Source organism: Sciurus vulgaris (assembly GCF_902686455.1).
Source record: "Sciurus vulgaris genome assembly, chromosome: 10".
Lineage (NCBI taxonomy): Eukaryota > Metazoa > Chordata > Mammalia > Rodentia > Sciuridae > Sciurus > Sciurus vulgaris.
Genome location: NC_136470.1, coordinates 93,580,575 through 93,606,795, shown reverse-complemented (window position 1 = coordinate 93,606,795; position 26,221 = coordinate 93,580,575). Strand labels below are relative to the sequence as shown.

The following is a 26,221-nucleotide window of genomic DNA, read 5'->3' as shown; positions in this document are numbered from 1 at the left end:
CCGCTGCATTCCCGCGGGGCGTTCTGGCTCCCCGCCGGCTCGGGGATCCCGCTCCGCCGCCCCGGGCTCGCCCTCCGGCCCCCGCCGCCGAGCCGGGCCGGGCGCAGAGCCCCCTCCAGCGCCCCCTCCCCGGCGCGTTGCGGCTGGCGCTCCCCAGCGCCCCGCCTGACGCTGCAGCTGGGCCGGCGACTCGCCATTGGATTAAAAATAGCAGCGTCCCCCTAGCCCGGGGCCCCGGTGCCCGCTCCCGCCCCGCGGCCGGCTCTGCCCGCTCTGCCCGCCCGCCCCGGCTCGGCTCGCGTTGCCCGCGCAGCCCGCCCGCCCGCTGGCGCCGCGGCGGCCGGCAGACCCCGCGCTCCCGCCCGGCTCTGCTCGGCTCCGCTCGGTGCGCGCCGCGGCCATGCAGCGCCGGGGCGCCCTGTTCAGCATGCCGGGCGGCAGCGGCAGCAGGAAGATGGCTGCAGGAGACATCGGCGAGCTGCTGGTGCCCCACATGCCCACCATCCGCGTGCCCAGGTCCGGGGACAGGGTCTACAAGAACGAGTGCGCCTTCTCCTACGACTCCCCCGTAAGTGAGGCGCCTCCGGGAGGGTCGCGGTGCCGGCGGCCTGGGGCGGCCGCGAGCCGCGGACCTCGGCGGCAAGTGAGGCAGGGGAGAAGATGCGCAGCGGCGGCCGGGGACCTCCTCCTCCTCCCGGAGCGGAGTTGGCTCGGGGGCACTGCAGTTGGGCAGCCACTTAACGAGCGCCCCAAGGCTGCTACAGCCGATGACGGGGTCGCCAGAGTGGTCTGCTCCGCCGGGCTGCTAGGCTGCAAGGGCCCGGAACCCCAGCTGCCTTCCCACAGCCCCGCCACCGTTTGAAAGATACATGGAATCAAAGAGTTAGTTCCTTGCTCTGAGCTGCGCGTTGCAGATCGTTTGCGTCCTCCCTGGGGTGAGAGCGGGGGGCGGGTAGGTGGTAGGGATCGATCCCGCACCCCCGGACGCTCACAGCATTTCTCTTTCTGGGACCATTTGCTTTGCCTGGGGATTCCCACTCCTGGACAATTCTTGAGCCCTCTCTGGGCTTTTCTCCTTCCACTTCCCATTTCTCCCCACTGTTTCTTGCCATTAGAATGTCAGAAGGAATCGTCGGCTCTCTCCACTCGGGCAGCAGAGATGGGGGTCTGCTGGATTATGATAGTTTTCTTAAGCCTTTTTTCCTTTCCCTTCTAAATGAGTCACTTGGCTGACGTTCGCTAGTATAAATTATTAAAAGTTCAATCCCGAGTCGTGACCTCAGAGACTGGAGGGGAAGTTACGACGCATCACCGCCCTCCACCCAGGGCGGCTGTTGGTGGTTTTCACCTGGTTGTATGTGGATGTGTGAGAACCAGAAGGAGGGTGAATTGTCCCTTTTGGGAGTCAAGATGGGCTTCAAAGTGACTCAGCTGTCTGGCGTTTATCATGTCTTTTTGAGGACCAGGTTATTTTTATCCACCCACTTTAGATCTCATATGTCACCCGGCAGATCTCAATGCATGGGAGGTGCAGGATTGGAGCGAGAGGCGGTCTCACAACAGTCCAACGCATTTTATTCATAGTATGTACAGTATCCTTGAAGGAAAAACCCAAATGAATGCAAAATTCCCTAAGTTTCCTTTATTATTTTGTGGATTAATTTGGTTTCAAAGCATTTTTGTTTGGTATATATCGGAGTCCCAGAATTATCATCCTCCCTGTGACGTTTAGTTTTTCTTTTGTTACTCCAGACCGTTTGGGGATAAAATCTAACTTGTTTGTTATTATTTTTCTTTCACAAAGAGGCATGTAAAGTGGAGTGGAATGGTTGTATTTAAAACAGGATATCGCGATCCCAGTACTCACAGTGACCATCAGCAGTACCAGTGCTTCCTGTTATCCACAAGATACTTGAAAACGCCTTCAGATTGTGTGGCCAGTGTTGGGCAGAATACACTGAAAGCGCCTAAGTCTGGAGAGGGACAAGGGCTAATTGCTAACTAACTTAAGCATTTGACAGGCTGTGAACTCCAGAAGAAGAAAGTCTTTTAGGGTTGTAGACAACTTTCTCCATGTTTGATTTGGGTTGCTCCTCAAGTTCAGACTTTTTTATTGGAGAAACTTGTTATATAGTATATGGCAGGTGTGAGAAAAAGCTGATTGTTTTAATTAACTTCTACAAATGGTACTGGGATTTTATTGTGTGCCAAATGCTGTTCTAGAAACATCTTGTCCAGTATAAAATGATGATTTCATTTGTATCACAGTAGTTCCTTGGGGGAGAGCAGGATTACTTACAAGTCTGATGAATCATTATATTTCATTATCTGTGTTCCAGGGGAGGAAGAGGATTTTATACTAGGCATCTTAAAGCACGGTGCCTGATAATGTGAGGTATTTCCTTATGGCACTTCCTTAACATTTTGTTATGAATTCATTACACATTTCTTGAGCACCTACTGTGTGCAAGTTCATACCTGCATGGTTATAAGAACCATTCAGAGTGAAGTTTATTGGTGCCAAACACATCAAAGACTTTAATTCACAAGAACTGTTGGACTATGGTAGAGAAAGGCAAAAACAAGGGAGAAAAATCATGCTTGTATTGGATACTTTTGAGAAAGTTCATAGATAAAGACGGGTAAAAAATCAAGGAGACCAACATTCTAGGAAAGGAAAATTACATGTGCAAACATATCATGTATGAATGTTTTCTTCTTATTTGCCTAAAAGAAAAAGATTGATTTGGCAAGTAACAAGAAGTAAGCCAGAACCAAAAAGAGAGTAAATAGATGATGAGGAGAAGTGTTTGATCTTGACTTTTTTTTTTTTTATGTGTGTTCTGGGGATTGAACCTAGGGACAAGCACTTGCTAAGCACACACTGCATCACTGAGCTATACCCCTGACACCTGATCTTGCTTTTATGTAGTCAGTTAGAGAAAGCAACTCTAAATTATGTGATTTAGAGTAGTGTTGGAAGAAGACTGAAGCAACAAATTTTCATTTATGCCTTGGGTACAACGTGAAGACCTCTGATCTTCACCTAGTGGGATGTATTGAGTGAGACACCATGTAATTATTTTCAGTAATTTTCTTACTTCTCCTTCCACAACCTTCTAGGTCTCAGTTTATAGCAGATGCTCCATAACAGCTGCTTTGGAATGAGGGAGAATTTGTTTTTTCACCTACCTTTGTTCACCTTTCTGATTTGGTTTTCTCCTGAGCTCTGTAATCTGCCCAGCAGAGCATCTTTTTAAGACTCAATTCAAGTGGTTCTTCCTCTGTGAGTCATTTCCATAGTGCCCCCCACTAGACCCCATGAGCATCTCTGTTGAACCACCAGCAATGTTTATATGCTTATCTTTGCCTTTGAGTGTGACCATTCTGGAGGCTGGGGTCTTTGTCTTATTCCCAGAAGCTGGCATGTATACCAGGATCTCAGATGTTTAGGAAACTTGAATAACATGGGTGACATATTCCACCAATGGTGAGGGTACAACACATGGGAGACCCTGCGAAAGGAATCGTGTAGGATTCACATAGAATAATGTGACTTCCTTATTGGGGGGCAGCTGTGAAAGAGACAGCCAACTTAGCGGGGATTGAATTCTGGTTCTGTCACCCAGATGTGTAACTTCTCCGTAACCCCCTTTCTCCATCTGTAAAATGGGGACCATAACAGAATCTATCTCAAGGGGTTGTCTGTGGATTAAATAAGTTTAATATGTAAAGTGTGCCCGTCTGATAAGTAGTCACTATATATATTCGATTTAAAATAGGAAAAAAAAGGGGTGGGGAGGGAAAAGGAAGAAGGAAGGGAAGAAGGGGGAAGGACGAAGTAAAAGGACTCCATTGCAAGTTGTGAGCTCAAGAATTTGGTTGTCAGATGTTACGCAGAAAGTTCCATGTGGCTAACTGGAAGTGGTTCATGGCTCTGAGCAGCCTCATGGACCACCATGAAAATTTGCTCTCATTTCTTGGGTGCACGTCCTGTGTGTTTCTAGAGAGACCAGTCTCTGACTCTTCCACACCCGCCACTCGTTTGCTCTTCCCTCTTCCTCGCCCCATCCTTTTTCAAGCCTCTGTTTCCCCGTTCCCCTCTGCTTTAGGCTTCATCCTTTCCTCTCGGTGCCTGTATTGATTGGAGTCTGTGGCGTGCAGCGCAGCGGTTAAAGCCCATCTTTCCTAGTTGATTCTTATTTTATTTTCTTTCACCCATTTCATTCTTATTTTTAAGGCATTTGCTAGGTGTGAGGCCTTGTCGCAGGCCTCTCGTGCTGTTCGGGAGCGTGCCAGCGTGCGCCCCTGGGGCTGGTGTGTGTGGCGGGGCGTGCTTGCCTCTACCTCATCTCGGCTGGGTCAGCTGAAGATGTGGATGTTGAGATAGTGCTTTAGAGCAGGCAGTTTATTTTGGAAAGGTGTCCCCAGGACCAGACATGGAATAGCGACCAAGGAAATGGTGACAAAGAGAAGGAAGGAAAGCCACTCCAAGAGTGAGCTACAGGGCTGGTTTCTACAGTGTGCAGCTGGTGCTTAATCCCTCAGGGAACTGTGGAATGCTTCTCAGAGTCCTCCACTTGAGATATGGAAGCGGGGAATATTTGTCCACTGGCTCCCATCCCCCACTGGGCAAGTGTTGCCCCAGGAGTGGAAATGTCCTCACTCTTCCAGGTTTGCGTTTGTGCCCAGAAGGGCTGAGTAGGATCTGCAGGCTTCGCATGACCAGCAGCAGCTGAGCAGCAAGAGATCCTGGGTGCAGCTGAGGCTAGGGCTGTCAGACCACACCTGTTGTGACAATCAGCTGCACACAGTGGCTATACCAAAATGGCGGTCCAAAGGGATGTGAGACTCAGTGTAGAGGGCTCCCAATCTCTCTTGTTCCCTTCCAGCATCTGGGCTGTTTTCTAAGAACATGTCCACCCCTCCCGCCAACCAATTCTCTGAAGTTTGGAGGTGATTTAGTGATGTTGGGATGTCTTGGGAATCTTTTCAAAACTGGTGGATAGGGTACTGGTGGTCATGACTGGTTTAGATCCCATTTGGAAAGGCTTTGAGATCTCCATCTGCTTATGGGAAAACTTTATGTTAGGGGTCCATAAGTCCTTCTTTCTGTCTTTCCCTCCACAATTTTTTTGTTTTTTAATGTGCTTTGTACTCTCTTGGGTATTGCCAGCAATAATGACAGCTCACATATTCCCAGAGCACGCTCCCTGTACCTGCTAGACAATAGCTCCCCATCTCCCTTCTTCCTTGCTCCTTGTAAATCTTCTATTTTCTGTCTGTTTGGATTTACTTATTCTAGGTACCTCATCTAAGTGGAAACACACAGTGTTTTTACCATTTGGTCAGGCTTACTCCACTCAGCATGATGTTTTCTAGGTTCATCAGTGTTATAGCGTGAGTATCAGAACTCTATCCCCTTTTTAAGGCTGAATAATATTCCACAGTATGTATGTATTGCATTTTGCTTATTCATCCATCTGTTGCTGAACATTGAGATATTGTCAACTTTTGGTTATTGTGAATAAAGCTACTTTGATAATTGGTGTACAAGTATCTGGGTAGATTTTGTGCTTTTGGCCATTGTACTGTGCACATTGCTTAGAAATACCTAGAAGGCGCTGACTTGTAGGGAGGAAAATAATGTTCTGTGTAGAAAACTCTTCCTTCTAATGGATAAACTGATATGTGATGGTAAAGCAAAATTTAAGAACTTACAGACTATTCTTTTTAGAAGATGTGAACTTAAGCTAAATCTGATTTGCTTAGTTTCACTTGTCAAAAGCAAGCATTTTGGCCTCTTTATATTCTTAAATATTTTTAGGGTTCCCACAGAGCTTTTTGCAGGATTTCCATCCATCAACATCTACTGTATTAGAAATTAAAACAGAAAAACTTTTTAAATAATTTGAGTAATTGCATTCATTAGTTGCTCGAGCAGCAATGTTATGTAGCCTCTGAAAAATGCCACTGTACGCCATTAACAGCCTTTTCTTTTTAACCCCTGTGATGCCAGGGATGGACCCAGGGCCTCATGCATGCCAGGCAAAAGCTCTACACCAAGTCATACCCCAGCCCCACTGCATGCCATGAAAAAATGAGAGTGAAAAAGACATATAACTTCATGCTATGAAAATGGTTTTGACCTCCCAAACTGCTTGGAGGGTCTCTGGGGTGTTGCAGGGTTCCCAGGCCATACCTCAAAAACCAAAGTGCTAGAATTTAGTTAAGAAAAGTATAGTTGCTTTCTCTAATCACACACCTTGCCTGAGACATGTCTTTTGGGGTTATACTAAGTTACTGTATTAGTCTTACTTCAACTATAGGTGTCATGTGATACAGCATGCACATTCTTTGTAAAGCAAATTAAAATTTAGAGAATTTAATTGACTATATTTGAAAAAATTGGAGCTACTCAGATGTAAAGTTTTGGATACTTCAAAGGTAAAACTTCATTTTTTTCCGGGGGGGCGGGTAACAGGAATTGAACCCAAGGGCATTTAATCATCAGTCACTTTTAATATTTTATTTAAGTCTCTTTAAGTTGCTTTAGGGCCTCACTAAGTTGTTGAGGCTGACTTTGAACTTGTGATCTGCTTGCCCCAGCCTCCTGAGCTGCTGGGCAAAGGTAAGAATTCTTTATTCTGTTGATGTGAACTTCACTGTAGGGTGACATGGCTGGGCTGTTTCTCTGGGGAAACTTAAATGCTAGTATCTTGAGTTGTTTCCCCCACCTTTCTACAGTGGTTAGGTGACTTTTCTTATCTCTTTCCTGGGAAGTGAAGGCCTGTCTGCCGATTTCAGGGAGCAGAGTAGGAGAAAAGGACCCCAGTGGCCTCAGCGTCTGGACATTGGATCTAGGCTGGATATTGCCTGTTGGTTCTAACTTTGTCCCTGTTTTGCTGGGCTTTATCCTGTATTGCAGGGCTGTGCACCTGAACACTGTACTTTCCAGAATCCTTTGACAGCAACAAAGGAAAACAATCCTTTGTTTTTGATTTTGCTAGTAAGAGTTATGGAAGGTAAAGGAAAATGAAAAGCAACTATTACTATTGCAGCTGTGGCACATAGTAAATGTGACATTTTCCCGGCAGCTTCTGGGTGTCCCCATAGGTGTTGGAGCCACCTCAATGACGGGGCATCTGAATCACCTGTGCAGTTTCTTGTGATGCTTAGACAGCCTGATTTCCTGAGCAACAATGGTGGCTTTCCTGACCTTTGCTCTCACAACCTTTCCAAAGATTTTGTAAGCTTCTAATTTCCTGAATTAAATCTCTTTCTGCCTGAAATACCTAGAATAGTGTCTATATTTCTGACCAAATCTGATACACACACATTTTCTTAGTCACTGTATTTTCAGGTGGTACCTCTGTTCTTAATGGAGCTCATTCTTGTACAGTCCTGTCACCTTTGCTGTTGTTGTTTATGAGGTACTAGGGATTTAATCCAGGGACTTTGTGCCACTAAGCCACATTCCCAGCCTTTTTTAATTTTGAGACAAGGTCTTGTTAAGTTCCCAGTGTGGCCTTGAATTTGTGATTCTCCTGTCTCAGCCTCCAGAGTAGCTGGGATTACAGGCATGTGCCACTGTGCCTGACTGAGACCTGGCACAGGTGAGACCTTTGTTTTTACCTGCTTTAGAAAATAAATCTTCTTAGTGTGTGGTGTGGGGGAGGGGCTGCTGGCAGTGGAGAATGGATCTGGGTCTCTGACTACTCTCTGGACCGATGTTCAACCCTTCCTCCTTATGTTAGTCTCTGTTTCACCCCAACCTCTGGACTTGCCGGGAGCTGCCAGTTCCAGAGTCTTGGAAATTCTGGGGTATAATTAGGTGGGATCTCGGCTTTTTTTGCTGTTGGTCTCAGATTCAGCTCTGCCAGTTCCTCTTAGCTCTTGTCTACTTGCAGGCCAGTTTTCTTGATTTTATTGTTATAGTTTATGTCTTTATTGGGGTTTCAGAAAGGAGTAAAATTAATGTCTGTGTGCCATCTGTCCTGTGTACCACGACATCCTACTTTTCCTAAGTAATAATCAAGAAGTCACTTGTGTCCTTTTTGGCAGGGGCTAATTACCTTTTATGTAGAGTTTTGGAGTGTAAGCGATGATGCTGATCCTCCAGGAAGGCTTTTATGGGGAAATGTGTTTTCTCTGCTGGTCTGAAACTCGACTTCTGTGCAGTCTGAATTCTCTTTTCCCTCCCCTGCATCCCTGTTCCCAGCCTACAGCTCAGGTAAAAGTGCTGTCATCCCCTTTAATATCCCAGGTTGGGAGGTGTGCAGGGTCATTCACTCTGCCTTTCTTTCCCTCTCTTTGTAATTTTTAAAATTGTAAAATACACATAACAAAAACATTTGCCATCTTAAGTGTGTGTGTGCATGTGTGTGTGTGTGCACGCTCATGCTGGAGATTGAGCCAGGGACTTGTGATTCCACGGAGCTCTCCCTTAGCCTTCCCCTTAACCATTTTTAAGTGGCACCAAGCACCTTTGCATTGTCTTGAGTTATCACCTCCATCACCTCTCAAACTCCTTTGTCTTGCAAAACTGAAATTCTACCCATTAAACACTAACTCCTTCTGGGCCCCTTTCCTCATCTCTGGTGACCACCATCCTTTCTGCATTTGGGTGGCTTGTGTCAATGGAGATGGCGAGAGGCCAGGACTCCGTGCTGCCAGTATTGTGGTGACCTGCAGTGACCTGTGGAGGACACCCTTTGTCCCTGTGCACCTCAAAGTTGTGAACAAGAGTGCTATTTTTAGGGCTGAACCATCAGGACAATGCAACAATGACAAGAATTTAATGAATCTCAACGTGCCTCCATCCTGAGAGGTTGCTTGTGGTGCAGAAGAGCGCGTGCTTTCCATGATAAGATTAAAAATGAGACATTTTGTTTGGGGTTAATTAGCAAGCTTTTTTTTTTTTTTTGCGGTGCTGGGGATTGAACCCAGGGCCTTGTGCTTGCGAGGCAGGCACTCTACCAACTGAACTATCTCCCCAGCCCTAATGAGCAAGTATTACTTCTTATTTCCAACCTACCATGTACCTGGTGCTGCGATCGGTGCTGCCTCCTGGCAGAGGCTATGCATAAACGGGAGGAAGCAGGCTCACAGGAAGGAAGAGTGTGACGTGGATTGCTGTCATATTGGAATGTGTGTGCTACTGTCGTATGCTTATTATGAACCAAACATAGTACTAGGCACTTCTGAGTACATCATCTCATTTAATCATGGTAGCAATTGCCTTATAAGATACACTTACTACGATTACTGCTGTTTCATAGCAGAGAGGTTAGGCAGTCTGTTAAAGGACTTGTTCAGGACTGGTGCCTGACAGAGACAGGAATGGAATCCTGATGTGTCCGATGAGGGTAGACCCTGGATCTTTACAGTGTGGCACTTAAAATGTGTGCATGGAGGCTTCAGGCCTGGGGATAGTCAATAAATAAATCTGGAAGAGTTCCTGGGCCGGACAATTGGATGGGATTTGAAAAGGTGGCATTTTGGAGGAGGAGACAGGTATGGAGGTAGAGCCAAGTTTAGCATGTGTGTGAGTGAGTGAGCTGTCTTATGGAAGAGAGGGTCACTGGGGAGGCAGGAGAGCAAGGCCGACTCCTCCATGGGTTATAGAGGAGATTGGTCTTGATAAGATTAAAACTAATGGGCCAGCCAGTTAGGAGCCAGAGCCACATGAGAATGCTAGTCATTTAGTGCTGCTGCTCTGCAAGTGGAGTGAATAGATGGGGAGGCTGGGACCTTGAATAAGTGAGCAGACTGGAGGCTGCTCTAGACTGGCAGGTCGTGCTTGCCCCCTGGGGTGATGATAGTGGGGACAGAGATCTGGGGTGGGGGGAGATAAACCCAGCAGAGAGTTTGATGAAAGATAATGGCCCAACTTAGTGACAGAATATGCAGTGTTGAAGGAGTGGGAGGCACTAAAGCAGACTTCATGGGGGTAGCTTGGAAGATGGAGTGTCAAGGACATAAAGGGAGAAGGTGAGGGAGAAAATGCAAGCAGTCAAGGACTGAGTGCCCCCTGGGCAGTTGGGAACTGGAATGGAGCCCGGAGGTCAGGGTGTGGATTTCAGAGTCTGGACGTTCCTAGTTTAAACACTGCATTCCTGAGTAACTCTTCCAGGAGTTGAAGGTTTGAACAGGCGATCACATTGCATGAGCCATCGTAGATGGAATACATTGGACCTTCCTGTTTCATGATATAAAATCTGGAGTCCTTGTGCTGCTCATACACCACACAGGCAGGTGACCAAGAGGCAGAAGGTTTTTTAAGTGCACTGCAATTATGAAAACTTTCTTCTACTTGAACCAAGTGTTGTTTTTCTTGTCCTGGTTAATTCTTTGGGTGTGGCTGTAGATGTGGTGACCTGAACATAGATGACCCTGTCCCCAGCAGTCCTTAGAAATAGTCTCGGTGGTCTGGCAAAAGGATTAGTGGATTGGCAAGGAGGAAAGAGACTGTAGGGACAGCATGTGGCGGGGGGGGTGGATATAGGAAGAAGGGATTAAAGTAATCCACATGTTGTATTTTTAGGGTAAAACTGTTGAATTGATCCTTTGAACATGCCGTTTGGTGGATTCTGTCATTGAGTGTTGTGCCTGAAACTTTGGAAGAAGCCTTGGTTGGTGTGGATCATCCCTCCAGGCCCTCAGTTTAATTACTGGACACCTGTTGATGAGGGTCGGTGTCCTGTGGAGACTGGTGACCCTTGGGTTGTTTCCCTAGCATCTTAGGCCCTATCCCTTTGGTCTTGAAACTGTTTTCCTCCAGGAGCTGTCGGCCAGGAGTGGCCACCTCCCAGGAGCACCAGCTGTCCTCTGGAGTTTGAGAAGTGGATACTTATCTTCCTCATAGGAAAGCCTGGCAGAGCACCTGGCATGGGCCACTCACTTGAGTGGGGTGACTCTTCTTTGCCTGACCCTCCTGCTTTCCTTGAATGAAACAGTCTTGAAAAAAGGGAAAAACTGCTCTTTTCTCTAGGCCCTCGCGACGATGTCTGTGCTTGCTGACAGCCACCCACCTAGCTCCTGCCACCAATATGACATCTGCTTCTCAAGAGGCTTGAGACAGCCTGTGGGGGCCAGCTTGGCCTGGGTCCAGATCCCACCCTGCTTACTATTAAATGGTAGCCGTGAGACTTCTGCAAGGGCTTGGCTTTCACTGAATTCTCCAAGCCTGGGCCTTCCTTTCTCTAGAACCTTCTGCAGGATTGTTGTTATCGTATTGCTCATGAAATGCTGTTACTGCTGTCCCTCGCTCTCTAGCCAGAGGCTATGTGGTGGAAGGGACTATCGCGAGCGGCAGAGAGGCGAGTGACCAGAATTTTTAGTTCCAAACAAGTTGACTTTTATTGATACACTTGGGACAACATACTCTGTATCTTAACCTTAATATTCCCAATATCATACTTCAATAAAATCATATGTCAAACCCAACACACCTCAATCAAATTGTCCAAAGTCCTCTCTGTCGTGTCGGTTCCGACGACCTCGAATGCGACGTGTCTTAGTCGGAGAGAAGACGACGGCTGGTCTCGGAACTCCCTCGGGCCAATGGTCCGTGGATTGAGGACAGGCAGGCTCCGCTGGTCGTAAAGCCGTCAGAGCAGCGAAGTCTCGAAGTCTCGACAATCTCGTTGGGTGGATGATCGGTGGGACTCACGAACCTGGCTGACGTGGAGTCGTCAGGAGATCTGGACTGAGTCAATGAGCTGCCTAAGAAGGGAGTTTATATACTCTTTTTCTTGGCTTGTTTCCAGTTCTGGTCCATATGGTGTCTTATCTCCTTGGTGCAGTGCTCTCCTGACATTTTTGGCTTGCTGTCCACTAAGGGCTTGCCATTTTTTGTCATTCAAGTCTGCTCCTTTCAGGGGATTACCCTTTTCTTGGAGGTGGGGTGTGGGGGGGTACCCTCTGAGAAGAAGGGAACATGGTGTTCATAGGGTCTTGGGGTTGCCAAAGAGAGATATCCTGCGTGTGACAATCTTGCATGAAGCTCTGCACGGGAGTGAAAGCCATGACGATGAGTGGTTGCTGGCCTTTTTGAGGGGAATTCAACTCAGGGCTACTATCCATACTTCAATCAGCTGAGAATGATGGGCTTTTGTGAGTTAACCTGGAAACCCAGTCCTCCTGGTTAGCATAGTTTATCAGGGCAAATGCATCCTGAAGAAAGCCATCAGGGCTTTTTTTTCTTCTTTTTAAATCTTTTTATTAATGCATTATAATTATACATAGCTGTGGAATTCATTGTGACAATCTTGCATGCACGTAACATATTTGCTCCATTTAATTCCCCAGCACTTCTCCCCCAGTTGCCTTCCTGTACTGGAGTCCCTTCTATTTATTTATTGATGCACTATAATTATGCATTAGAATGGGATTTATTGTGATATATTTGTACACGCACCTAGCATCATTTGGCCAATTTCATTCCCTAGTACCTACTTTTTCCCACTCTTTCTCTGTCCCCATTGATCCCCTTCCTATTCTTTACAGTTCCCCCTTTTGTTTTCATGAGATCCCTTTTTTATTACTTTTATTCTCTACAGTTTCTGCATACGAGAGAAAACATTCAACCCTTGATTTTCTGAGTCTGGCTTATTTCACTTAGCAAGATGTTTTCCAGTTCCATCCATTTACCAGCAAATGGCATAATTTCATTCTTTATGTCTGAGTAGAACTCCATTGTGTATCTAGACCACATTTTCTTTATCCTTTCATCTGTTGGCAGGCACCTGGGCTGGTTCCACAACTTGGCTATTTTGAATTGCACTGCTGTAAACATGGTTATGCAGGTAATACTATAGTATGCTGATTTTCTTTTGAATAAATACTAAAGAGTGGAAGAGCTGGGTCATATGGTGGAAAACCATCAGGCCTAAAAAATAAAAATAAATGACTAGAAAAGCGTTTACTGTTGACAAGATGGTTTCACATTTTTCTTTTTTTATATAAAAGCTAGGAACTGTTGATGTGGATTATGGCTTCACTTTAGCACAACTGACCATGCTCAGCTCAGAGCCTTCTGAGCCTCTCTCACCAGTGGCTCTCAGAGTGCCCGTTTGTCCTGTGAGCCTGGTGGTGGAGGCCCCTCATGTCTTGCCCCATCTCTTCCCCAGCTGTTGCCAGTGACAGCATCCTCATCCTCATGCTAAAATTTGCATAGAGAGGATTCAGTTTTATATTTAAGAAAAAAGTTAATAAATGACATTTTAATAAAACAGTAAATTTATAGTGGCATCAAAATCTAGTTGTTTGGACTCTGCTTTTATTTAGTGTGTCCAGGCTGGGCAAGGTGTAGGAGTCCTCTGGAGAGAGAAGAACTTTCCAAATGAGAGCATGCTTCAAGAATGATTACTGCCTTCACATTTCTCTTTCTTCCCTTCTTTTTTTGCTGGGAATCTAAAGCAGGTACTTTACCATTGAGCCACATCCCCAGCCCTATATCTTTTCTTAACAGTTCATGACCACAAACATGATTGATCAATGTTTAGCAGAAAGACCTACACTCTCTTGGGATTATGTGCATTTTTTCCTACTTAGCTTAGGTACACAACTTTATTTCAGTGGATTTTTTTCTGTTGAAACCAAGGTTTTGGATTTTGCAAATACTGCGTTGTGGTAATTCTGCTTTGCTTGGTCCCTGTTATCCAGCCAGTTTTCTGATAAGGCTTTTTAAAAAATTTCATTTCCCATTTCTTTGTGTCTCATGCTTGCTGCCCTTGATCTGGAACCTTGTTTTAACTTTTTATTGCACCTTTGTGTCTCATCTGCATGTACTTAATGTTTGCATTTTCAAACTTTTGTCTGGTTTCCTCCAGAAGACAGAATGTCTTGGGATCTTTGCTCTGGATATGATGATATCTGAATGCGTGTCTGCCATTCCTGTATGGGAGTACCTGAGATGTTGGCTTTCAGGTGGAAGGCTGCTTGGTGAAAGCAGGAGTTTGGCAGGGAGTGGTGGGTGTCTTATGGCATAAGGAATCAAAACAGCAGTTGTCCTGGATTCCACCCTTTCCATCCACCCCTACATCTAACCCATGTTCTATGTCCATGGGTGCTGTTCTAAAATTATCTCCCCAAATCTGCCTAAGTTGCCCCCTCTGTGTAGTGAGCCCCTTTCTCTCTTTCTATTGCCTTCTCTCCCAGGCTAAGCTACCATCTGGCCTTGATTAGACAAAGGCTATCTAAAAGAACTTTCTGGACTGGGGATGTAGCTCGGTGGTAGAGCACTTGCCTGTTGTCCAGTAGGTTGGCCACTAACTACGTGAAGCTCAGCGAGCACTTAGGGTGGCCGGTGTATGCAAATGAGGAACTGAATTTTTAATTTCACTCTGAATACCTACCTGTGGCTGGTGGCTACTGTATCGGACAGTGTGAAGCTAGACTATACCATAGCCCCTTCACTGTGTGTTTTCTTGACCTTGTCCCCATAGTTCTTCCTCATAGCCAGAGTGATCTTTTAAGAATATAGATGAGACTGTGGCATTTCTCACTTGAAAGCCCTCCAGTGGCTGTGCATCCTGCTTAGAGTGAAGCCCAGCTCCTCCTCTGCCCACCGGGTCTCCTGGAGCTGGCCTTCACCGACCTCTCCCTCTGTGTTGTCACCTCCTCCTTGTGCCTCTGCAGCACCCTGGCTTTCTGTTCTTGAAGAAGAGCAGTACTTTTTCTCGCTTTTACGCGTCTTTTCATCTGGCACCTCCTCCTTTGCTTCCTTGGCCCCTCACACTGGGGAGCTCACTGAAGGCTCCCCTCAGCCCTACCAGCTGTATAAGGACCTCTATCCTCTATTACTCTTTTTTTTTTTTTTCTTGGTACTGGGGATTAAACTGAGGGATGCTTAACCTTGAGCCACACCCCCAGCCCTTTATTTTTTAATTTGTTCTTTATAGTTACACATGACAGTAGAATGCATTTTGACATTTATTCATACATGGAGTATAACTTCCCATTCCTGTGATTGTACATGATGTGGATTTTCACTGGTGGTGTATGCATATATGAACATAGGAAAGTGATGTCTGATTCATTCTACTGTCTTTTCTTATTCCCAACCTCCCTCCCTTCTCTTCATTCCCCTTTGTCTAATCCAGTGAACTTCTATTCCCCTCCACCTTATTGCGTGTTAGCATCCGCATGTCTGAGAGAACATTTGGCCTTTGTTTTATTGCCCAGCCCTTTTAAATATTTCATTTAGAGACAGGGTCTCACTAAATTGCTTAGGGCTTTGCTAAGTTGCTGAGGCTGGCTTTGAACTCAAAATCCTCCCGCTTTAGCCTGGGATTATAGGTGTGTGCCCCTGTGCCTGGCCACCCCCTATTACTCTTATTCCTTCCAGAAGTTATCTTCTGCATCTTTCTTGCTTATTTTCTCTCTCTCCTGAGGAGATGTAAGCATCATAAGGGCCCTCGAGCTTCCTTGTGTCTCCTATTGTCATGCATGGATTATGGAGGGACTGAAGCCATCCTGCTGCCCCAACACCCATCAACTTCTCTTGCCCCTGGGGGTGACATGACAGCCACCTTCTCTTTCACACCTTCTTTTCCAGACTCCACACCCTTCACTCACTTCTGCAGTCCAGGATGGCCTCCGACTGCGGTAGGGTCCCCCACCAGTTTCATAATCACATTCTCTTCTGCCTTCCTGAGATGGCACTCCTTGTCACCTTTGTTTTACTTGTACCTGCCCACATTTCTTTCTTTTCTTTTTTTTTTTTTTTGGGTGCTGGGGATCAAACCCAGGGCCTTGTGCTTAAAAGGCAAGCACTCTACCGACTGAGCCATCTCCCCAGCCTCCTGCCCACATTTCTTTAGCTACAAATCTCAAGATAATCTCTTAAGTTATTTCAACCGTACTTTTTGAGCAGTGAGAATATACAACTTCCCCTCAAACTGTGCAGTTGGGTTGTTGAAGCCAGGGAAGCCAAATAAAGGGAACAATCAAAGACTATTCTATTCTGTGTACCTATATTTGAGTTCTAAAAGAAAACTTTTATTTATTTATTTTTTTTAAATTAAAAAAACAAATCCACATTCCTGAAGAACTTGACAATGTTAAAAGACAACTTGAAAAACATCTCACCTTATCCTCCCATGCTGAGATAGCATCATATGTCAGGCAGAGGGTACATCTTGTGTATGTTATTACATGCCAACCATGTTTATTTTACCTGCTCTCTTCACTCAAAAAAATATGATGCACATATTTTCTATCAGTAAATGTTCATGCAAAATTAATTTTAAATGGCTCATGAGTATCGCTTTTCAGGGATGTACCATAAATTACTAATCATTGAGGTTACCACCTTTCCTGACTTCAAGAAGCAAATTTAGTTAATCTTTTCTTCTTCTTTTTTTTTTTTTTTTAACAGCCGATGTTCTAGAAAACACCATGCCCTTGTCCCTTTCATCTCTCTTTTGCAAGGAAGTGTGAGTCACAGCCCTTCATGGTGTTTGTATGCAATTTGTGCTGGATGTGGATTTATTGGGACTCCATCTCCCCACCTCATGTTTCTCTTTAGGGCAGTGACCTCTTGTTTTCCACAGGAGACTCTGTCCTGTGATTATGAAAAGCAACGCTGCTCACGACCGTTTCCTGCGTGCGCTGCTCACACGTGCTCATTCTCCCTTCCTGTCTCCAAGAAACACCACGTAAACAGAGTTCTCTGAACACCGACTGATTGACAATGCAGTGTATTTTTATTTAAAATGACTGTTCACTTGCTACTTTGAAACATGTAACCTTGACCTTTGAGTTCTGGAATGTTTTAGCATTCTCTTAAATGGCAGGCAATATAAAAGAAGTGACCTGGTCCTTGAGGTTACTTCTGAATAATATGTAGGGCAATACAATGTATGTAAGAAAAAAAAAATGTCTGTGTAGCTGTGTGTATCGAAACGCACTGGAGTGAGTTTTAGCAATACCAGAGCTTCTGGTACTGCTCCTGTCTCTTATAGTCTGATCATGCTGATGGGAGAAGTTTCAAAGGGAATATTATAGAGCTCTAAGAACTGTTTTTTGACTTTCTTGTCATTTTAGGTGTCAAAATAAAGTCTTGCATCTTGGTCAAGTTTCTGGTCAATGCGTTATGAAAATGATCATTAGAATCCTAGTTAGCTGGGGCTGGGGTTGTAGCTCAGTGGTAGAGCACTTGCCTAGCATGTGTGAGCATTGGTTTGGATCCTCAGCACCGTATAAAATAAATAAATAAATAAATAAATAAATAAATAAATAAATAAATAAATAAAATAAAGATACTGTGGTGTCCCTCTACAACTTAAAAAAAAAAAAAAATCCTAGTGAACTGAATGCAGAGAAGTGTTCTGGTCATTCTAATCCGGGTGTTTCTGAGAGTAGGTGCCTGACAGGGGTCAGGGTGTGATAGGGGTGCGGTGATGCCACCCACTGTCCTGGGGAGCCATTCGAGGTTGGCTTGGTCACAGTAGGTAGGAGGGCCACATCAGCTGGGTTCATATGTCCAAACTGCTGAGGAGGGTGATGGTAGCCAGACAGACTCGAAAAGCTAGCTGGCACCTCATCAGACTGTTTTTCCACACATGGCCACCTCCTGAATTTTGATGGTCTCTACTGTTTAGTTTTGCCAAGAGGTAGGTACCAGCCCCCAGAGTAAGTGTTTTAGAGATTTCTGCATCAACTTGACGTTGCAGCCCACATCTGGGTCTGTGATCAGTGGACTCTTTTGAACAGGGTAGAGGTGCACTTGGGTTTTGTGAAACTTGTTGTGAGAAAAGTCCATAGCTGGCCCTGGCTGTAACTGAGTCATGTGCAGTGGGACCACACAGCAAATGAAAAACACGGCAAAGCAGCCCTGTCCTGCAGGGCAGTGATTTGAGAAGCACTACTCTAGACCAAGAAGAAAGAGTGGGAGGTGAGGCTGTGGGCCCCCAAATCAAGAACTTAGTTAAATGCAAGCTTAAATGACAATAAAACTGGTTATCACATTCCAGGTTCACTTCAGATCTTTGTCACTGTGCACCCCCCATTCCCTTTCCCACTGGTCAACATGATGTGCTCTTTTCATTGACATTGTTTTTCTGCATACATCATACATGATTCTATACACATTTTTATACATTTACACATACTTTGTAAGTTCATCACTTGAAATAACGTTATTGTATTCTATTGTGTTTTTACACCATAGTTTAACTCTTCTATCTGGGGCCATTGCTACCTTTTCTTGTTAGAAATTGTACATCTGTGAATATTTTTGTACAAATTAGCATTCTCCCCCTTTCTTTTGTGTTCCTGATGTCTGTACCCAAAGAGAAATACTGTGTCAGAGGGTCAGTTTTCTTGTTCTCTAGAAGAATCTGAACTGATTTATGTTATGGGAGTACATTTGCAGGTCTTCTCTGTAACTTTAGGCTGTGCAATTTTAATTTTTGCTGGTTTAGTAGGCATATATATGTGCCTCAAGATTGTTTTAATAAGCTTATTTCAGGAGACTATGAGGAAGTGATGATTTGATTTTCATATTTTGGCACATTTTAAAATCAAATGTGTGACAATCTCGTATCAAGGTGAACATGAATGTTGGCGTCTTGTAATTTTATCAGGTCTTACATAGTTTGGACATGAGCTTTTAGTTATCATAGGCTACATCTTTCCATTTTCTATTGTTGTTTTCTATTTGTTCCATGACATTTTTTTGGTGTAAAACTCGTTCATTAGTGTTTATATTTTTATACTGTTACATCATCTCTGATGATATCCTTTATTTCTTAGCCAGAAATTATTTTCTACTTCATAAGTGAAATCAGTATTCTATTCTGTTCTTTTCTAGGTTGTTTTTTTAATTTTTGAAGTGCTGGGGCTGGAATCCAGGGTCTTGTGCCTGCTGAGCATGCACTCTACCACTGAGCTATACTTGCTCCTTCCAGTAACTTTTATTAGTGATTTTCTCTCTTTTTTTCCTTATGGTTTGACATATATTAAGCAATTATCTCAAAATGAATATATTTCTGGATGTTATATTTTATGCTGCAATTTATTTAAAAAAATCAACTCAATATGAATTTTGTTTATAATCTGTTTTATGTTTATTTTATTGTTTTGTGGTTGGTGCCGGGCATTGACCACAGGGTCTTTTGCATGCTAAGCACATGTTCTACCACTGCGCTGTACCCTCAGCTGTGATGCAATATATTTTTTTTCTAAGGTTATGATTATGATAGAGAACATGTTTATTTTAAAAAAACTTTTGAAAAACACCTAATCCGTTGGTCAAATGAATGTAATGTGTTGTTTCTTATTAAATAACTTATCTGAGTGATCTCATTTAAGGGGGAAAAATCTGGAAGCACAAGCTATATAATAGTTTATGGATTTTATTGGATGCTCTTTTGCAGACAAGTTTTAAAAATTTATTTGCAAGTGTTTGTTGCTGGTATAGAAAATTATGATTTACTGTTGTTAGTTAACCGGTATCCTATGACCTTGCTAAATTCACCTTTAGGTCGTAGTTGTTATTTTTTCTAGTTTGTAGATTCCCTAGGATATTTTATATAAACTCTATTGTTGTTAGCAGACAGACTTCTTCTTTCTTCATAATATGTATGTCTTTTATTTCCATCTTTACTATTTTTTTGGGGGGGGTGCTGGGGATCGAACCCAGGGCCTTGTGCTTACAAGGCAAGCACTCTACCCATTGAGCTATCTCCCCAGCCCCCCATCTTTACTATTATTTGCCTTATTTCAATTTACTTGCTATAGTAACAGGCACATAGTTGAGCTAATGGTGTTACAGTGTCCTTGTGACAGGACACTCCTGTATAACCTGGTTTGAAAACCATAGATGCAATGTTGGAGATTTCCATTATTAGAAACTTTAAAAAAATGACCAATCCTGAGTTATTGGAACTTTAAAGATTACTTTTTATATATTTACAATGAACATTAACATCTGTTTTGACATTGTCATTTGTGTTCTACTGAAATGCAGCGTAAGGAATTTTGATAGGTTGGCTGGCAGTTTTGACAGGTGTTCCAGAGGTCTGTTTTTTGTTATTGGAGGGGTGAGATTAACAGAAGCTTAATAAAATCCTCTCCCTTGGAAGAAAAGTGTCTGCTTTTATAGCCTGTGTTTACAGAGAAACATGTTAAGCAAAGTGAAAGAAAAGGAAAGATGAACTTGAGATTGAGAATCATCAAAATGTGAACAGTATCTTTGTTTTAGTATTGTCTTTAATTCAATAAAATTATGTGCTTTGAAATGTGGCATAGAGAAAGAAAAAGAGAAATAGATTTAAATCCAACTCTGACAATTCCAAGCTGTGGGAACTTGAGCAAGTGACTTATCTAGAGGTTTTTTTTGTTTGTTTATTTGTTTGCTTTTTTAAACTGTAAAGATGCAAATACAAGCAGTTTGCAGTGGTTAGTATTAGAAATAATATACCACATGAAACTGGCACGTATTGGGTGTGTAGTAATACGTAGTTAGAATTATTATAGTACTCCACCTTTTATTATTTACTTTTCAAGTTATTTATTTGTTAAATCGTTATAATCCTGTCATTTATTCATGTGTATACAAATAAAGGAAGCAATATCTTTGAAGAAACCTATCCTGATAAAAAAAAAATCTTAAACTTTGCGTTCCTGGAGACTTGTACCAATGAATGTAGAGGAAAGCAATTAAAATACAACAGTGACAAGGGTATCAGACCCTTTGCCAAATTTTTTGCCTTCCTCTCTTTCCCTCGCAGTTTGAAGAGTCAGACCAACCTGTTGTTTTGCAGGGCCTCTGAGGCTCTCACCTGACTGTGAAGATAGTCTGTATTCGGTAAATGAAGGACTTAGTTGTCCAGGAGCACCTGCCACCCAGGGCTGGGCTGTGAGTCATTGGAGGGTCACTGCAGATAACTGCAGGAACCAAGGGGGTCCTCAGCGGGCATTGTCTCCATGATTTAGCCTCTTTCCCTTCCCTTGGGGAAGACTTCTTGGCCAGGCATTCTTGGTTAATGCTGTACCCTGTCTCTTTCTTCTAGAACTCTGAAGGTGGACTCTATGTATGCATGAATACATTCTTGGCTTTTGGAAGGGAACATGTTGAAAGACATTTTCGAAAAACTGGACAGAGTGTGTACATGCACCTGAAAAGACATGTGCGAGAGGTGAGCTGAACATTTTTTGGAGAACTTGCTTTAATATCTTCCCTGCAACATGGTCTTGGTGTGCTTTATCACCTGGAGAGTTTACTATGCCTGCATAACTTCTGATTCTCTTGGATGATGGAAATAAAAACAGTACTGTTTGTAGAAATGTATGGATTGCCCCCAAACCTTATCTTAACCAGTTTTATTTTTCTTCCTCTAGACCTCTGATTGACGTTGTCTTAACATGGGTTAAGACATGGGTTGACTGGTTAGAAAAATTGCTTTAAGTTTAACTGGGCATGGTGGCACATGCCTGTAATCCCAGTGACTCAAGAGGCTGCAAGTTTGAAACCAGCCTTAGCAACTTAGTGAGGCCCTAAACAACTTAGTGAGATCCTGATTCAAAATAAAAAATAAAAAGGGCTGGGGATGTTGCTCATTGGTAAAGTGCCCTTGGGTTAAATCCTCAGTACCCTAAATAAATAAATTAATTAATTAAATATGCAGGAAAGTATAGAAAATAATGCTAGAGATACTCATCATGGATCCCAAAGTCAGAAGGGAAAACATTAAGTGCTTTTGCTTCAGAATAGTTTTTCCTCCTTTTTTAAAAATTTATTTTTTATTGATGGATTGTAATTATACCATAATAGTGGGATTTATTATGCTTTTTTCCTTTTTCTTTAATTGATAGAAATGTAACTTTCCACTGCTGTGAATCATTGTTTCTTGTTCTCATGCATGTCATTATATTTTATTTAAATATGTGTATTCATGAACAATACATGGTATGACTCCATATATTTAAAGATGTAGATATATATTATCACACTACTAGTTACATTTGTGTATTTTCCCTCTCAGTTTGTTTCTGGAATCTATCTATGCTGAGTTGCATCTGGATGTACTTAGTTATTTGAGTATTTATTTGGTATTCCATCCTATGAGTGTCTTGTAATTTAAACTATTCTCCTATCGAAAAACATTTAAATTGTTTCTTTCTTTTTTTTTTTGCTTCTATAAACAATGCAACAATTAACATTTTCATACACTTTTCCTGGGGGTACACATGCAAGATTTCCTTAGGAAATATATCTTAGAAGTTCATGAGTGCATTTATCTTTATTTTTTATTAGAAGAAAATAAATCTCTCCCTAGAGTGATTATACCAACTTGTTCTGTCTACAGTGATTTCGAATTGCTGTTTTCTCATATCCTCACTAACCCTTAACCAGACTTTTGATTTTTGCTGGTTTACTGTTTATGAATTGATAATTCATAAATATTTAGCATTTCCTTTTGTGAACATCTTTTTATGTATTTATTGTCCACTTTTTTGTTTTCTCTTTTCTGATTTGCCTATTTATATTTTTTTGCCTTTCTTTGTGGTTTGTCTTTTTCTTAGTAAAGGTTTTTTTTGGTGCTGGGAATTGAACCCAGGGCCTTATGCATGTGAGGCAAGCACTCTACCAACTGAGCTATATCCCCAGCCCTTTCTTTGTAAATTTAATGAATTCTTTTTTTTTCATCCTGGGTACCAAACCTTTGCTTGTTATATGCAAAATTTTCTAATAGTCTATGGTTTGTCTTTTTACTTTTTTTTTTTTTTAATGGTAACTGGTAGATACCCATGTCTTTATGGTTTTTTTCTCCACAGTTTTTTATTGTAGTTGTATATAATGATGCGATTTGTTGTTTCATATTTGTACATGCACACAATATAACAAAATAATTTGGCCAATAGCCTTTTCACTTTTTTTTAATGAAACAAACTTGTGAAAGTTTTAAATTAAACTGTAGTTAGATTTACTAAACTTTTTTCCTATAAGTTATACCTTTTGTATCTTTTCTAAAAAATTGTTTCAGAACTGAAAGTCCTAAAGATATTTCTTCTTGTAGTTTGATTTTTAAGGCAAGTATGTGCATAAGTGTGTGAGAGTGTTTAAAAAGTTTAAGTTTTGAATTCTTCTATAATTTATTTTCATATTTGTATAATCTGGTTTTTTCCTATGTTGATAACTGACTGTTCCACTACTAATAAAGCAGTCCTGCCTTTTAGAATGATTTCTGGTGCCATCTTTTCTTATTACAGCTGTGGTCTGTTGTGGGGCTCTTACTTGTTCTCTTATTTTATTTGTCTCTGCATATCTGCAAGCATTCTTTGTATGTTTGTTTTTTCCCCAGAATTTTGTTAGGTATTTCTGGACTTTTATTTTTCTAAAATGGACTTTGGAATCAGATCATCTGGTTAAAAAAAATTCTATTGTGATTTTGATCACAGTCACATTGAATTTATAGATTAACCTATAATCCACATCTCGGATTATTGCTGTGGTTTCTTGAGGGCCTGGACTTTTGTTTGTTATGTTCGTTTCTGTGTCTTAGCACTGAACAGCTCTTAGCATATCGTAGGTGCTTCACAAATGTTTATTGAATTTGACCTGGCATATCTCTATTTATTAAGGTCTTTTCTATTTTGTTCAATACTATTTTGTAATTTTCTGTAAATAGACTTATATTTTGTTAATTTTTTTTAGGAAACCTATAATTTTTGTTACTGATATGACTGTCTTATTTTTTACATGATTCATCAGTTATTGGTTAATGATTGGGAATGTTATTAATTTTCAAATGCCCACTTTATGTAGTCTTAATAGTTTGTAGACTATCTCGCATCTCCTAGTCAATTCTGATTTGAAATTTATTTAATCTCTCACCTTAGCCTACCTAATATGTTCTCTGTTTAATAGAAAGGCCAGGAGGTCAGATAAGCCACAAATTCAAAGATCAGCTTTAAAATAATTCAGTTTTGGCCTGACATACAAGATTTACAGTCACTATTACTGTTGGGTGGTTCATGGCAATTCTTATGAAGTCTACTTTGTCCCGTGTATCTTAGTGTAAGGTGGTGAGCTTTTAGGAAATGGGGGGAAGAAAAAAAGAAAAGAAAAACTGAAATACAGAGATTTAGTAACTTGCTCAAGTTCACAAAGTTGGTAATCTTCCGTGGTCAGCTCTGCCTCTGAAATGTTTGTTTGTTTGTTTTTTTAATATTTTTTTTAGATGTTGATAGACCTTTATTTTATTCATTTATTTATATGTGGAGCTGAGGATCGAATCCCGGGCCTCACACGTGCTAGGCAAGCACTCTACCGCTGAGCCACAGCCCAGCTCCTGAAGTGTTAAGTTAAACATTTCATGCTGGTGACAACCTCTAGTCATTTTGACTTTTACTCATTTGTTCCTGTTTTGATCTATTCTACCTCTTTGAGTCCTCTGGGCCTGTGACTTGTTTAGCCTGATTCTCATCACCTGTGACAACAAATATTCTGTCATCTCCAGTTCCCTTAACTGATACACATCCTCTGTCTTGCCTCCTTAATTATCCACCAGAACTTCAGTTAACTCGATGATATCTCCCTCCATTTCCATACACAGATTGCAGGAAGCTCCACAGAACTGTGGTGTTTGGGACTACATTGTCTGTTTTGCATTAGTATAACAAAATACCCAAGGAAAGCTAAATTTATAAAGAAAGGAGTTTTATTTAGCTCATAGTTTTGGTGGTACAGGCTCTGGAAAGGATTCCATGGCAAATAACTGATGGCAGAGTGCATGTGGGAGGCAGAAACCTGTTTTGGGAGACGAGATTCCTACAATCCCTTCTGTAGGAATGGAGGGCATGCCTCCATTGACCTAAGGAACTCTTTTTAAAGGTTTCACCACTGCCCAGTACCACCATGAAGACCTAATTTCCAAAGCATGAACTTTTGGGAGGTTGGGTAAGCAACATCCAAATCATCCCAGGAACTGCGTCAAATTTCTGGACCCCCCTTTCTGTTGAGCTCTTGTATTCTCTTTGTCCTCTCCTACTGCCCGAGGAGCCACTCAGTCCCTCCTATCCTCTTCAACCTTGCTGTTCTCGTCTGAGTGCTCAATGTCCTTGAAAAGAACTAGCACAGTGGCTTTCGGACTGATTTTCCTTCTTTTAAATTTGCTGCCTTTGGTCCCACTCAGTCTGCACCCTCCTCTAGAGTGATCTCTCCCAGCGCATAAATCAGTGCATCCGCGGCGCCCTGAAGCTTCCATCTCTGATGTGTCGCCCTGGGAATGAAGTCCAAACCCTTCTGCATGATTACAAAGTTCTCACTGTCTGGTCCCCACGGCCTTTGTAACCCTCACTCTTATTCCACCAACTATACACTCCAGACATGGCAAATCACTACTTCCTGGAACACACTGAAATTTCATGCCTTTGTGTCTGCTGTTTTCTCTGTTTGGGATGCCTTACTTCGATCCTTATTCCTTTACCTGTTGTACTCTCTGTGGTCAAAATATCCATCTGTCTGTCCATTCATCCATCCATCCACCCATCCAAATATTTACTGAGTAGATACTGTTTGAAAGTACTGCCGTTCTTGTTACGTGACCAGCCCTTCTCCAAGCAATCCTTCCTTTCAATATGATCGTACCTTTTTTTTAAAAAAAAACTTTCTTAATTCTTGCCACAATTTATTGTTTTGTTTTGTTATTATCTGTTTACCTCTACGTTCCCCTACTACGCTGGTGAGCTCAAGAGATGGAATGCGTCTTCATTCAGTCTCATTCAGTTAGTACCCTCAGCTCTAGCATAGAACCTGACACATGGGCCCAGCCATATCTGCTGACAGCAGTTTCAGCTTCAGAGCCTGCCCATTTCCACCGTGGAATGATGCAGTAGCGGAAGCATAGGTGACGACCTTTGGAAGGAAGTCCATACCCTCGCCACAAGTCTTTGCCTGCATCTCACAATCGGGAAGAGCCCCATGTTCTAGGAAGTCTTAATGCACCTCCTTTCCTTTGTTCTACCTCCACCATCATGCAGAAATGGAGGAGGGGGTGACAATGATGAAGAGGACACCATAAGCTTCGTAGAGATTTCAGGTTCCCTCCAGGAGTGTTAAATGCACCCATGGTTCCATTTCACCTCTTTTTGAGGAAGGTGAGTGGCGGGAGGGGACAGAGGCTCTGAGACCACGAAGGAAAAGGATGCTAAGAGAGGAGATATGCATTTGGCATCAGTATTTGGAGGAACAAGTTTTTGAAAGCTG

The 26,221-nt window shown here is 42.6% G+C and overlaps 1 protein-coding gene across 1 annotated transcript in view; it reads left to right on the top strand.

Annotated features, from left to right (window-relative positions):
- Window positions 1-260: 260 nt before the first annotated feature.
- Window positions 261-26,221, top strand: part of USP13 (ubiquitin specific peptidase 13) — a 103,020-nt gene continuing 77,059 nt past the window's right edge. Inside the window, exons 1-2 of the mRNA XM_079156350.1 lie at window positions 261-568; window positions 21,024-21,149. Coding sequence (XP_079012476.1) covers window positions 401-568; window positions 21,024-21,149 — 294 coding nt within the window. The 5' untranslated portion in view covers window positions 261-400. The remainder of the gene's footprint in view (window positions 569-21,023; window positions 21,150-26,221) is intronic.